This window comes from Balaenoptera ricei, chromosome 15 (assembly GCF_028023285.1).
Source record: "Balaenoptera ricei isolate mBalRic1 chromosome 15, mBalRic1.hap2, whole genome shotgun sequence".
Taxonomy (NCBI): Eukaryota; Metazoa; Chordata; class Mammalia; order Artiodactyla; family Balaenopteridae; genus Balaenoptera; species Balaenoptera ricei.
Genome location: NC_082653.1, coordinates 30,227,376 through 30,243,055, shown reverse-complemented (window position 1 = coordinate 30,243,055; position 15,680 = coordinate 30,227,376). Strand labels below are relative to the sequence as shown.

Below are 15,680 nucleotides of genomic sequence, written 5' to 3'. Positions count from 1 at the left end.
TATTTTACATTTCTCTATATTATAGTCATTTCGGTATATAGCATTATAGTTCAACATCTGTAATAACTATAGCGATCACCACAAGTCTAGCTACCATCCATCACCATACAGTAGGACCCCCCCACCAATCCATTTCACCCACCTCCAACCCCCTTCCCCTCTGGTAACCAATGATCTGTTCTCTGTATCTATGAGTTTGTGTTTGTTTTGTTTTGTTGGTTTGTTTTGTTTTTTTAGATTCCACATGAGTGAAATCATATGGTATTTATCTTTCTCCATCTGACTTATTTTCCAATATATATTGGGAGAAAAAAGAAAAAAGTCAGAGCAATGTATACAGCATACCAGTTATACTAAAAATATATAATATATATACATGCATTTATACACAAATAAGACATAAGTACCTGTAAATGCCTAGTACAGTGGTCTTTAATATATTATGCACCCAAAATTACACCAGGAATTATTTAAAGGATGAATTTTTTAAAAAAGCAATTATAAAAAATAAAGCAAAGTTCAAACATTTTGCTCTCGCATCCCACTGGATTATGCATATTCCATTCTGGAGACCATTAGCCTAGAAAAATATCTCTTAGGTTACAGATAAACTGATTAGCAATGGCTAACTCTGGGAAGGAGTTACGAAGAGAACTCTGAATTGGAATTTCTTTGCAATGAGCAACAAAAAAACCCCACAACAACCATGTACTTGCTGTCTGGTCTTAGTGAAACTGCTCTCCTTAACTTCCTAGAAACTTTAGGCCTGCCACAAAAAACCTGGTCAAGCACCCCTACTGACTTTATGAGAACCTGGGGTTGCCTGGGGAGCCATAAAGGCTCTTTCAGCCCAAAGGCTTGACTCTATTCTTATTACCAGCTTTCCTATGATCAATCACAAGATTCTTTCCATCCTCAGAAAATCTGGCTACAGATGCAGTTTCAGGTTACATCCCAAGAAACCCTACAAACACTCACAAGGCAAGATGTTTACATATCGATTTTTTTCCTTGTTTTCCTCCTTGGAGGCAGCTTCACAGGTGGCCTGGATAGGACAAGCAGGGAGAGCCTGAAAGGTTAAGAGAAATTACAGGAGTTATTAACAGGGATAAACACCAAACATGCAAACTGCTGCACCATACTCTGACCTGGCAGCAAGTTCTACCTTTTCTTGGGGGGAAAAGATGTGCCCAGGTGAATACTTGCACCTAATACAGAGAGTGCACCTCTCTTCTAAATAGTTTCTAAGCTCCTTAGAGTTTGAATACCCAGAGGGCAGAATGCATTTCCTGTTACTATAAGCATAGCATGCTCTTTATATGATTACTATGTGGTTAGCAGCTTGTTACAATGCTGGGTCAAAATGGACCACCCCAGTATATAGGACTGGGGACATAACTGAAAGGATGGGCCATTTATCTCCATGCTGACCACCATGCAAAGCTGAGATGTATCTCAGAGTAAACCACACAGGAGGGGTCTGGATGGTCAGTTGAGTTAGGAGCCTGACAAGGGGGTATGGCAGCCCAGCTTCTAGCATCATGTGGTAAGGAAGCAAGGACAGGTGAGTGGGTGAGAGGGCATTCACATGGATGCAGCAGTTAGGAAGCAGAGGACTTGGATGAGGTAACACTGAATCTGCAGCAGTTTGGGAGCAAATGTAAATCAGCTAGCACTGGGAGGTATGTAGATAAGTATAAATGGTTTGACATGAGATAGTCTGGATTGTATGAACTTGAGCAAATCGGCCGAAGTTTCCCATAAAATTGGGATAATAATATCTGCTACATAAGGAGTAAATAAGATAATCTCATGTTTGGCATAGAATAAGCATTCAATAAATTCGTTTTATAGGAGCAGGAAGCTAAACTTTATTATTTGAACTGTTTTCTTCTGTGTTCTATATATTCAAAACTAAGAAAGCAAAAAGAGAAATAGTTTAAAATTACAACCTAGACAACCTTCCTGATAAGTGATTTGGAAATATGTTTTAAAGCCTTAAAAATATTCATACGCTTTGACCTAGCAAATCTGGATTCTAGCCTAAATAAATAAAAATCTCTGTTCAAATTATTTACTTCATCATTATTTAGAATGACCCCAAACTGAAAACAACCTTAGTATTCAGCAGTAGGAGAACAGTTAAGTAAATTATGGTTCATGTATTACTTTTCATTCATTCTTTCAACAAACATATAATGTGTACCTATTAGGTACCGGGTTAGGTACAGAGCAAACAGTGGTGAATCAATCATATACACAGTTCTTGCTCTCATGAACGATGCAAACTTGTGGGTGAAAGACAGATATTAAATAAATAAAACAAGTAAATATAAAATTACATACCATGATAAATGCAATGAGAGAACAGATTATTAGAGAAAGTATCAGAAAGCCCAAGGAATACCCCAATACAGATTAAGGGTAGGTCTCTATGAGGAAGGATGAGTATGGAAAATAGTATTCCAGGCAAAGAACAGCATGTATGATGACCCAGAGGCAGGAGAAGGCTTGGTTTGTGTAAGGAAATAAAGTGTCAGTGAGGGTGTTATGTACAAAATGTTGCTGGTGGAGATGGCAAGAGGAAGTGGGAGGAGATGAGTTTTTTCACAAGGTTGATCACATATTTCTACATACGTCCTTGAATAGGAAGTTTGAATTTTACTTTAAGTGCACGAGGAAACCATTCAAGGTTTTTAAACTGTAACCCACTTTACCTGTTAAAGAATCACTCTGGCTGCTACATGGAAAATGGGCTGGGAGGAAGGCAAGTACAGAATGTGGAAAGATGATGGTACAAGGAAATAGATGTATTTGAGATATATTATGAAGTTAGAATGACTAGATTTAGAGATGGAATGAACAAAAGTTGGGGAGAGAAAGAGACAGGAATGAAGGATGACTCTCAGGTTTCTAGCTTGGATAAAAATAATAAAAAAGATTAAGTAAAGGAAATGCCAGCCTAAAAGGAACCAATTTTACCAGAAAGAAACAAGAGTTTTAAGAAGGAGCAAATATACTTCCTAGGAACCAGCAAGATAGTGGTAGGAGAAATTAAAGTGAAATACCCCAAGATAACAGGAGTCAAGGTCTCATAGTCCATCTACCTTCACTTATTCAAGAGATTTTCTTTTCAGAGTTAAAACCCTGGAGGTTCTGCATGTTACTTTACTAGGAAAGCCAATTTCTTCAGACCCAGTGCTGTCAATACATAAAGGGGAAAAAGGAGTTTCGTGGACGAGAAGATTGGAATTTCCCAGTTTGCACAAACCCACAGTTTGCCTTCTCTTCACCCAGATAGGCTACATTTCCACCTTGATGCAGGGCAGGATGAGACACAAGTTTTTAAAAGCCCTCAAGACTAATCCTGAGGTATTACTTTTCCTGTACATCCCTTGTCTAAAATGACGTAGAACAGATGTACTGACAACAAGATTCTTGAAAATAGTCCTCAGGGTCAGTAATGACAATGACCACATCTCAAAGTCCTGTCAGCATCCCTAGCTCCCCCAGTCATGATGAAGAAAAATTAGGTCTCCAGGTAGGCTGAGGCTCCTAAAAGCAAAGTTAGGAAGAAACAGGAGTCACTGTTTGACAAGAGAATATAAAAGATTTGCTTTAGAGAACACTGTACTAGATGTAAAATATCAGATTAAAGAGCCTAGGTCAAGGATGAAAACAAGGGGAATCCTACTCCAGGCTGAAAATACCCAGCCTGGAGAGCTGGGCAGAAGCAGCTGAACCAGAAGGCTCTAAGATGTTAAATTCTCCACAAACAGTAGGTGGCATCAAAGACCACTTCATCCCTTGCTTAGGCCTTTACTGGAAGCAAGGCTGTCATTTTTTTTTAAATGTCAGTTAAAAAAATTTTTTTTTCAATTTTTACAATTATTTTTTAAAAAAGTATATCCACCACCCAATTTAACTTATAAGTTCTCTTTCGGCACTTCCTCATCACTTCCTCTTCCTTCTCTCACAAGTAAACTTGGAATTTTGTATTTATTATCCCCTTGCTTTATTTGTATACATATATTCTGTATCCTTAAAAATATATATTTTTATTGTTCAGTCTATTTTTTGATAAAAATGCAATGATAAATGGTGACTTGCTTTTTTTGCCCAACATTATGTTCTGAAGATTCCACTCAGGTTGTTCCATGTAGCCAAAGTTCATTCATTTTAACTACTTTGTAGTCCTCCATTTTTAGACCATACCAACATTTATTTATCCATTCTACTACTGGTGAATATTTGGGTTGTTTACAGTTAACCGTCCTGCTTTGAGCACTAACTGTATGTGTTTCCTCATGCACATGTGCAAGAGTTTCAGGTATGACTATCTTTAACCTTACCAGATGAGGTCAAATTGTTTTTCAAAGTAGCTGTACCAATTTACACTCTCACCAGCAATGTAAAAAGTATTCCAGTTATTCCATATCCTTGTCAACATTTGCTATGGTCAGACTTTAAATGTATCAAATGTAGGTTTAATTTATATTTCTCTGATTATTAATGAGGTTCACCATCATTTCATAGTTTACTGGTCAACAGGGTTTCCTCTTCTGTGAAGAACCTAGTTGAGTGTTTCCCCATCTTTCTACTGGATTATTTATCTTCTTACTACTCTGCAGAAGTTCTTTATGTGTTCTGGAAACTCATTCTTTATCAGTTATAAGTGTTACAAGTATTTTTTACCAAGTTTGTGGCCTGCCCTTTCATTTTCTTTATAGTATTTATTTATGAACAGAATTTTTGCATTTTAATGTAGTCAAGTTGATCAACCTTTCCCTTTATAAACATTTTAAGTCTTAAGAACACCTTCTTATGTGAGATCATAGTATATTTTCCTACATTATTGTCTCTACATTTTTTCCTTTAAATTTCAGTGTTTACATCAACTGGGACTGATTTTTGGTATGAGACAGGAATTCAATTTCATTTATTCCATGGGGTTACCCAGTTGTCTGAGCACTATTTATTGTAAAGACCATCCTCTACCCAGCAAAACTACAACAGCATTTGTCACAAATAGGTTTCCCTTTACATATGAATCTGCTTCTGGGTTCTCTATTTTATTCCGCTGGTCAATCTATTCCAGTGCCAATACAAAACTGTCTTAATTACTAAACTTTATAATGACTCTTTATACTGGTAAGGCGGGTCTCCTCACCTTGTTCTTCTTCTTCAGGAATGTCTTGGCTATTCTTGAATCTTTTCTCTTCCATATAAATTTTAGAATCAGCTTGTCAAGTTCCACAAAAAACCTGTTGGGATTTTTATTGGAATTGCATTGAATCTATATATCAGTTTGGGGAGAATTGACAACTTTACAATACTGAGCCTTCTAATCCATTGATCTTATCTCTTTCACTAATTTAGGTTTTTTTCTTTAATGTCTTCACACATTTTTATAATTTTCTCCAAAGATTTTGTAAATATTTTACTAAATTTATTCCTAGGTACTTCACATTTTGGATGTTATTGTAAATGGCATCTTTTAAAAATTATTAGATTTCCTGATTGTGGCTTATGAATAGAAATGCATTCATTTTTTATGCTGTTTTTGTATCTATCAACCCTGTTAAAATAACATTAATTCTAATAATTTATCTGATGAGTCTTTGGATTTCTCTGGGACAATAATCTCCTCTGTGAAAAAAACTGATTTTTGTCTCTTCCTTTCCAATCCGTAATACCTTTCATTTCTTTTCTTGCCTTACTGTGCTAACGTCTCCAGTATAGTACTGAATCTCATTCACTTTAAAGTTTGAATCCCCTTCCAAATACTCTGGCCACAGTCACCAGTGCCTGAACACTCTGCTGTGATGGGGAGCCTACTACTTTCCAAGGAAGTTCTCCTGATCTTGGAACAGTTCTGTTTAGAAGGACTTAACACCCAGACACACAATTTGTTTTTCCCTTGTACTGACTAGTGTAAAACCCAGGAGAGTCAGCTGGTGCCTTCTCTGCCCCTTGGAAATCCTGAACTCCCAATTCCCTGGACTGTTGAATTCTAAAGCCCTTGACATAGGTACTGATAATTCCCATAGGCCTTTGGCTCTGATACATTTATTTGGAGACAACTCATCAATGTAGAGACTATTCTGCCTCTGGTTCACTCAGATGCCACACAGTTCTGTCACCAAATTACACATAAATGCTTCTTTACCTGGAAATCCAAGAATTAAGCTGTCTCTACTAAAGATGCAGGGTCCTGCGTGGGTTGGGGGGTTTCACATTTCACAATCCACAGATTTTGACCGCCTCACTGCCTCTAGTTCTTTCCCTAGCTGTCTCCTATCCCCTTCATCTCAGGAGCTAAGTAAAGTCTATTTATTTATTTATTAAACCTTAAACATGTTTTAGGGACCTCAATAAGTGGCTTTTCAAAGTGTTTCTTTTAAACAAATTCAGTGCTTCCTTCCGAGACAAATGCTGGTCAGTAAAATGTTCCAGCTTATAACTTTAGGACAAAAGTTCCATTACCCGTAACTTTCAACCACGGTGGGGTTTCATAGAAATGTTACACACTCCCCATTTAGTCTGTCAGATATCCGAAAACAGCTGTCATTTCCTATGCTTATTGTTTCTTCAGCTGTTCACCCCCACGGTCCAGTTTTTCCTCCAAAACAACTTCCCATTTAATGATATTCCTTTTCACAGAGACCTGACCACAAGACTCTTGGCACAGTTCAAGCTGGGGACACCAACTCTATTCTATATGCCATCTATACATTAAAGCATAATGGATACTATGCTAAGGCTAATAAGCTTGAATAGCTTTGTTTACTATATTAAAAAAAACTTTTTAAAGTTTTTTTTTCTTCTTCTTTTTGGCTGCACTGCGAGGCACGCAGGATCTCAGCTCCCCAAACAGGGATCGAACCTGCGCCCCCTGCAGTGGAAGCACGGAGTGTTAACCATTGGACCACCAGGGAAGCCCCTTTAAAGTTTTTAACGTCTGCTTTTAAAAATGCTATTTAAAAATATGCTTGTTGTAAAAGAAAGTCAAATAATTCAGTAGAAAGTGGAAGTTCCCTATCATGTCTCTCCTGTCTTCTACCCGTCCTTGTAGGCAACCACTGCTCAGTTCACAGTGTTCCTCCAGACTTTAAAAAAAAAAAAAAAAAAAGGCATTAACACACTCAAAGGCAGACATACATAGATTTTTTTTTTAAAGGGGATTATACCATGTAAAGTCCCCTGGAATATGTTTTTTCCCATATTTTTCTATGTCAACACATTTATTTTAATGACAGTACAGAATTTCATAATAGATGCAAGAAATTATTTAGCCATTCTGCTATTTGATAGATAAATATTTTCCACTTTATCTTCTTTGCTATTATAAGTAATGCTACAATGAACATCCTTGTACAAATATATATTTTGTTTTCTGATAGAGTCCCATAAGTTAGGTCAGATAGTGTAAGCACTTAAAATTTGGTTGATACTGCCAAATCATCCTTCCAGTGCTGTATCAATTTAAACTTCCCCTACCTGTGTGAAAGAGTTTCTTTATCCCCATACCCCTGCCCATACTTGATATCAATCTTCTAAAATTTTCAAATCTAACAGGCCCAAAATAATGGTTAGTTTTAATCTGGATCTCCGGATTACTAGATATAGTTGAGCCTCTTTCCCTATGTTTATAGACCATTTGTTTTTCTCCTCTGAACTGCCAATTTTTCTCCTGCAATGTTTAACTTTTTTCTCACAGGTTTGGAGAAGCTCTATACATTATGGAAAATTCTCTGTCTACTTGTGGCAAATAGTTTCTCCCAGTTGGCCACTTTCTTATGGTGTTATTTTTCAGAGATGCTTAACATTTTAATATATTTATTATCTTTCAATCTATTCTATTCTAGCTTCTGAATCTTGTGTTTTGCTTAGAAAGGCCTTCCTCACCCTATGATTACAAGAATATTATTCTATGATAGTGGACACAAATTGGTGTGTTTGTCCTATGTGTTAACTCTCCTCTTTCCTGACAGGGCTGACCGATGCAAGCACAGTCACACCTGACCTACATTGTACCAACCAGATTCTCTTTTCCAGGATTTTGAAACCCAAAAGAAGCAGAGGCTTCCCTAGAGGGCCCAGACCCACCAGGATAGGACCTGCTCTGTCCAAAGGCTGGTAGTCTATCTCATCTTTTGATTCTGCCAGCTTCCCCACTTTTTTGCTTGAGTTGACTTCTCCTGTTTTTAAGTAAAAGACCTTAACTCACTTAGCAGTTAGTAACAGAGAGTGGGGTTGTAGGTGAGAGACTGATGGGGGAAATACGGGTGATGTGAACCTGATTACTGAGTTCAGATGAAGGGAAAGGAACTGTTAACCAATGTGCATTATGGGAAAGCTCAAACCACTCATACCTCACGACTGTAAAACAGTTACTTCATATTGGCTTGCAATCACCTGGGAGGTGCTCTAGCTGATGGTAAAGGAGTTGGGGGAGGGGGAGTGCCAATTAAAAGGAGATGAGAAATGCTGAAACCAAGGAATAGGATTATTTCTGACAATTTTAGATAGTAAAACAAGAAAAAGCCCAGCTCCAAAATCAAATACTTATCTCCAAAGACAGCACAAAAGTCAGGGCCCTTCTATGACTGTGCTATGTATTTTGCTGAACCAAAAGTTAAGGTTTCAGAATTTTGCTGGTTGTTAAATGTTAATGCCAATGGAATTCACATCTTTCCTTGGTTGGTCATGTGAAAGACACGGCTTTAAAGTGAGATAATTGAAATGATGCAGAAAGGAAACAGAGGAGTTGGGGAAAGCCAACTTCTAAAAATCTCTATTATGCTCTCTACTGCATCCTGCTTTCATGATGAAAACTGCCCCACAACCCAGCTCTCATTGCGCATGGATAATCAGGATGCAAGCATAACACGATCTGGAGGGTAAAATACATAAAGAAGGTAGAAAAGCAAAGAACTAACACCCAGAAGAAACTGCAGGCATTCACTGAGTTAGATCATCAAAAACCATAGGAATAGTTGTTGATATACATTTTGAGGATGTTAAGCCAAGGAGGGGTCTAATTCTAATTTTTGAATAGGGCTAGATTTCTAGTTATGGTATGGTTAACTGAACTTCTGCAGTTAGTGTAACCGCTCAGGAAACTGGCCACGGTTCTAATGGTGGGGTGGGGTGGCCAATAGGAACCTGGACTGAATGCTGGGTTCAGCTAGGTAGCAAAGAAAAGCCAGAAAGCCCTTGGCACAAAGTAGAGGAAATCAGTGTTACAGGGGATCCAACAGCCTCAACCTTCTTACTGACACCTTCACCATGTCCTTGATGGGATCTACAATGCATGCCTCACTAGAGGCTGTACGTGGGTGAGGAAAGCACCTGCATCTTTTAGAAGAAGGAACTGACTTCAAAAAGGGATTCTTGATCTTAGTGGGATGAAAAAAGCCTCAGAGGCCACAGTTCACCAGGGCTCAGACTTCTCTGAGGTGGACAATTTGTTGTGAAGCTCCCAATAATGGAAATGGGAGGCAGCCAGCTCAGGTCAGTTGAGGGGGCCTGACTAGACTCTCATGCTAGAGAAGGGCTCCTTCTCATCCAACTCCCAGGCCTGAGTCAGTTCACAGACCTAGAACTCTTCAATGATGGGCACATGTAAGAAAGAACCCTGCCACAGCACATCAACACTCCTATACCATGAACCTTCCTCCTCATCTTCCCTTAAGAATCTGCAGGCATTTACCATGGTAACCACTGGGTAAAGGCAAATACATCTTTTGGGGTCTACTGGGTTCTGGCCTTCAGCTAACTAATTCCTGGGAACCCAGAATGCTATAATTTCATGCTAGTTTGAATGGAGCCTTTGTAGGCCAGGAGATGGAAGGAGTTTTGGCTTGAAGTTGTCTCATGTTAGGAGCTACCTATTTTCCCAGTGTATGGTTGGAATGGAATTCTACAGCAAGGAGCAGGAATAACCACATTGGTCCCCTAACCCTTTGGATAGGTACCATTCCAGTAGCTAGAGCAAATGCAAGCTGCTGGAGCAGTAATCTCCCTTTACCAAAAGGCTAGGTCCCTAGATGAGTCACAGAGCTCCTAAGTGCTACAGGAGACTTAAAAGTTGTGGGATAATGATGAGATAACCCATTTAGATGTGTGAGTTTAGTGATGGCGTGAAGCGAGTGCTCAATAACTACTAATATTAGCTATTCTGATGCTTCCTATTACTCTCCATGCAAGCTACCAAATAGATAAGCTGACAGTTTTTAAGAATGTCAGTATAATGTCATACATGAACCATGCGGAGCTGCAGATCTGCAGTTGCTTTTCCAGATGTTGTATTTCCTACAGATTAATATAACCCGTGGTACCTGAATTTCGCTATTAATGAGGCAAGTGAGCTTATTTTTTCCTTTATGATACACAAGGACTACATGAAGCAGTTTCCCTTTCTCACGGCAGGAGCAGCTTCAGTGATAAATCATCTTGACCTCTCTCTGCTGTGAACTGGTTCATTGGGATTTTGTCTCACTGTTTCACAGGACATCACCCTGACAACTATATAGTGGCCTGCCACCTTGGCCAAGTTTTCCGAAAGTCAAAAGCCAGCAGCATGTCAGGATATCCCCTCCAACGTAAAGAATAAGTTGCCGCTCCTTGCCCCCATGCCCTCCCCCCGCCCCCACTTCAAGGAGGAGTGATGCTTGCTGGGTCATTATGGATTCTGGAGACAGCATATACCACATGCTGGTGTCCTATTCTGACTCATTTATTGAGTGATCTGAAAAGAGAAGGCTCTCAAGCTGACCCAGGCCATAGAGAAATTAGCTCTGGTAGATTCTACGGGGCCCTAAGTGTCTGTGGTTCAGGCTGAGCAGGAGAATCATAATGAAAAACCTTAGGATGTGGGGACAAGTCCATGATCCTGTCAGCAAGATTATGTTCCTAGCTTAGCACTGGGGTCTGGTAGAGACTGTAAGCCTGACCATGGGACACTAGATATCCATATGATGTCAACTGCCCATCATAAACTAAGTATTATGTGATTCAATAAGCTATAAATTGGGACATGTCCAGAATTCAGCTGAAACTGATGTGTACAGAACGCGTGCCACACACCCACTCCTTCAATAGATTCCTCTGACTTCCTGATGATATTAACAGTTGACTAAAGGAGAAAAAAGTCCAGCCTAGTGTACAAATGGCTGAGAGGTGAGACATGCTAGCCTATTCTGGAAGCAGATTGCTATGGGATAATCTACTTAAGGTATGGCTCTGAATGAGTATAAAAGAGAAACCCGTCTGGTGAACAGAACTTCAAGCAAGGTATCACACCATCCACTTCACTGGATGTCAGGATCTAAGCTGATCCCTGGGTAGTAGATAACTGGGACAAAAAAGACAGGAAATATTTATGCTCCATGTGTATGCTCACCGGATGGCACTCACTGCAAGAACCCAGGAGATGTTGGTCGGCCCTTTCCCTCACCACCCCAGTGCTGGCCCAATGAGCCCATGAACATAGTGGCCATGATAGCACGGCAATTGACTGTCACAATACCTATCTGAATTTGCCTACCATGCCTCTTAGGAACACCACCTCTATCCAGGTATTCACTGGAATGCCTTATTATGGGATCTCAGGGAATTACCTCTAAACAAAGAACCCATTTCACAGAAAAAAGTACAGCCACCAGGTCACATACCCATCACCCAAAAGTAGCTTGCACCATATTTAAAAAACAGCAGAGTGCCTACTGGAGACCTAGCTATAGTGTTGAGGCTGAGGTGCTATCCTGTGGGATGAGGTGAATGTTCATAATCAATAGTGAGCATTAAATGGTGTTGTTTTTCTAACAGCCAGAAAAAAGGGTCCAGGTTATTACCTTAACTCTTGCCTGGTAAATGGTCTTCTGCTTCACCTCTTGCTTCCCTCCCATCTATTCTCCACATTGTAGCTAGTGATTTTCTCAGAGTGAAAATATGACCACATCACGCTCCACTCCCCCAAGCCCTTCAGAGGTGGAGCAGATATGAGTGGTAACCCACTCACCCAATAAACATTCCTCCTTGCTACTAGAGCTCCCATTCTGTGTTATCCACCTATCCTCTACATGACACTGGAATAATGTGGATTGGTCTCAGCCAGTTGCGGTAAGTCTATTTCTCCCTTGCTTATGACTAGTTTAAGAAGGAATATGTGACCAGAGAAGTCTCCAGAAGCTTTTGGGAAAGTTTTCCTCACTAATAAAAGGAGACATACAGGAAGAAACAGTTATTCTCTTCTCACTGGACCTTATTTACCCCCATGTGGTGCCTAGAACTGGGGCAGCCATTATTTTTTTGGGGGGTCACGCTGCATGGCTTATGGGATCTTAGTACCCCGACCAGGGATTGAACCCGGGTCCTCGGCAGTGAAAGCGCGAAGTCCTAACCACTGGACCGCCAGGGAATTCCCTGGGCAGCCATTTTGGCAACATGAGGAAAGCCAGCCTAAGAGACAGGACTGACACATGGCTGAGTGGAAAGATATGAAGGAGACAGAGTTTAACAATGCCCAAGTTGATGAATTAGCCAACTCTGGAACTGTTCCTGTGTCCTTAAATCCATTCCCCTCTCCCTAATCATTACCACTTTACATCAATCTATCAGCGACTCTGGTCTTAACTGCTGCAGCCCCTAACTGTATTTCCTGCTTCTATCCTGGTCTTCCCATGGGCTATTCTCTAACTAGTAGTCTGAGTCATTTTTTTCCAAATTACAAATCTGGTTGGTCTGTGGCTTCCGACTTCTCTCATGACATTCTACAAGATCTACAGTCTGGCCCAGTCTTCTACATTTTCATCTCTTACTACTCCCTTAAGTCTCTGCCCTTCGGCCACTCATAGTCCTTCATTATTTTTTGAATGTGCCCTTCCCTCACCCACCCTCACTACTGACAGATTGCTCCTGATATTCCCAGTGCCTGGAATGTTCCCCATCCCCCTTTCCCCAATGCCCTTGCCTATGATTAGGTCTCAATTAAAATATCATTTTTAAAGGAAGTTCTGAACTGGTGGACTGGAATCATCAACTGGTAGATTCACAAACATGTTCTGCTTCCTTGAGAGAGTTATAAAACATGCAAATGTAAATACTACCCAAGATGAGGCCTGCACTCTGCAGTCTGCCATGGTCCTCATTTTCCACAATGACCTATTCCTACTGTCTACTTAAGATACCCTGTGACCCCTGGCTCTAGACTCTAAAAGGCCACCTCTTAATATAGGTTCCTATGCCTTTGCACCAGTTCTTCATGTTCTATATTGCTGTTTGAACTTACACAGCAATTTCCCTGAGTGTAGGGACTAGATCTGTTTTTGCTCCCCAGCAAATCCCTGGCACCTTGCACATATCAGATGCTTGGTAAGTTTTTATTAAACAAAAGTAACAGATGCAATGATGAATGAATGGATAGATGGGTAGAAGTGGGAGGTATGGCAAATCTTTTTGCATTTCCTGTCCATGGTCACATAGGAAAGGAGTCAGATGAACCTGGTAAAAAATTTCTCACCTCTTAACCCATTAGAAACCTGTTTTCTACCCCATGATTCAAAAGGTTTGACCTTAGGTCTGCCTTCCTCCCTGCTGATACACCAGCCTCAGCAAAGAACTCACGTTGAATTCTTCTCTGAAGAGCTTATTGTCATCAGCCATTCTCCGGTTAATCTCCTCTTCCAGCTTGTCCACAGGCAGGGGCGGATACTTCCTGTTGGTGCTTGGGGACCTGGCCAGAAGTGGTACGCTCTGGGGTTCTGCAGTGCATAAGGGGGAAGGTTGGTCAGGTGCTCTGGGGACACAGCCCTTCTCTGGAGACTAAATTAGGGGTTCTATCTCATGGACCAGGCATCCAGAAACTAGGGGTGCTTTCAAGTCTTTTTTTCTCTTTCCTTTTAGGATGGGGAAACTCCTATTTTCTTGATTTTTCTTCTCCATGAAGGTTCCCCATGTCATTTAGGGGTGTCTTACCCACATCCTCAGTGCGGCCATTGGATAAGCGGAAAGAATTGGAATGGCTCCCAGCTTGCTTGTATTTCTTAAACCTAATGAGAAAATGTTCATAGTGAAACACTAAGCACAGAGTCAGGAGAGACCAATCATTGGCTTTGTAGCTCCACTTACTGATTCAGTCTTTTAAAATATCCTTTACCAAAAAACAGGCTCTTTTAGAGACAGGTTCTGCACACACTGAAGCAGCTCCAGTGGTGACTGAGCACCTCAGTGTGCTCTTGCTCACCCTCAGCACACTAGAATCCAACCCAGAGAACCCCACAGTATGTTCTGGCTTGAATGGCTCCTCTGTGCAGCTCCAGTTCCAGGATTTGCTGCAGATCACAGCCACACCAGGTGGAGGTAGGATGTGTGGGTAGAATACAGTGCGGGGAGATAAGAGTATCAAACAAAAACCCTGGTACTTCCCTGGTGTAACCAGGGAGAAGCCCAGAGCTTCAGACTGGGTTGGCACAGGTCTGGCCACAAGTCTCCTGCAGAAAGGTGGAGACACAGGACAAACTGTAGGGGTGTACAAGGTTTCCCTCTCTTTATCCCTGCAGAAGAACAGAGGGAGCTCAGAGCAGCTTAAGCTAAAAATAAGGGCAGAGTTAAACCCAATTAGTCAGGGCGGTGACTTCAGCAGGAAGAGAACAAATGCACCTCCTTCTTCCCTCCCTTGGGTTTCCCTTCCTGGCTTTGGTACCTGTTTGAGGAGTAATACCTACAAGACCCTGGAAGAAAGTCAGAAAGAGAAACTCTGTAGCTCACATGGTTCAGTTCAGCATGCCAGAGTCAGGGGCCCTAGAGGGGTTTGGGGACAAAGCCCCAACTAGAAATAAAGTAGACCTTTACTGAGCACATAATCTTCATTGGGGTGCTTTCAGGGGTTGTTTCAATAGGGCTAGATCTGAAGATCTTAAAACGCCTATCAGTAACAACAGACTGTGGCTTCTTCCCTCAACCTCTAAACCACTGTCCTGGGTTTTAGGTTGAACTGGAGTTGAGGGACTGGACTTGGGACAGAGGGAAGCAAAGGGGAGGGGCTAGGTGTTAAGGAAGACTATGTAAAACTTTAAAACATTTCTAAGCAGAATTTTAATCTTAGGAGTGCTACCATGAGTCATTACCCTCTATCCCATTCACTGTCTTTATCCTACTGTCTTCTGGACTGTGGGGGCTTATTGAGACCCTGGGGTATTGAAACAGAGTCCAAGAGAATGCAGAAGCATTAGCACACTCACCTTAACATGTACAAAACTATGATAATAAACACGATCACTAGCAGAGAGGACAGGGCCACCATCACTGCAATAATTGGCGTCTCATCTGAAATCAAGAGAACGAAACATGTTATTATCATTGTATGTAATGGAGGGCTCAAGTCGGCTGCTCAGGGAAACACCCAGATGAGGAAGAAGGGCTCCTCCAAATGCTTATGTAGATGGCTGGGCATGGGGAGGGAGAGAGGGAGAGAAGGGGGGGCGGGAGGGAGAGAGGGAGAGAAGGGGGGCGCAGAGAGAGAGAGAGAAAAGAGAACACCTTTCACTGCCAGCCCAGGGCTACTGGGTGAAGAGGGGGGTACAATAGGGTAAGAGCCCAGGGTGACATGTCCACCCCATCTCTGACTTATCATACATATGTTTATTTTGTGTCTCCCTGCATTACAATGAAAGCTC

General features: G+C 41.0%; 1 protein-coding gene across 5 annotated transcripts in view; it reads right to left on the bottom strand.

Moving 5' to 3' along the window:
- PTPRA (protein tyrosine phosphatase receptor type A) overlaps window positions 1–15,680 on the bottom strand; it is a 185,449-nt gene that overhangs the window by 33,786 nt on the left and 135,983 nt on the right. For 4 of the 5 annotated variants that reach the window (XM_059895993.1, XM_059895992.1, XM_059895994.1 and 1 more), the window contains 4 exons: window positions 15,246–15,330; window positions 13,981–14,054; window positions 13,630–13,766; window positions 979–1,069 (listed from right to left, as the gene is read on the bottom strand). In XM_059895993.1, the coding sequence (XP_059751976.1) occupies window positions 979–1,069; window positions 13,630–13,766; window positions 13,981–14,054; window positions 15,246–15,330 (387 nt within the window). Of the gene's footprint in view, window positions 1–978; window positions 1,070–5,170; window positions 5,265–13,629; window positions 13,767–13,980; window positions 14,055–15,245; window positions 15,331–15,680 lie in introns of those variants that run through there. The other variant, XM_059895996.1, reaches the window with a different exon arrangement.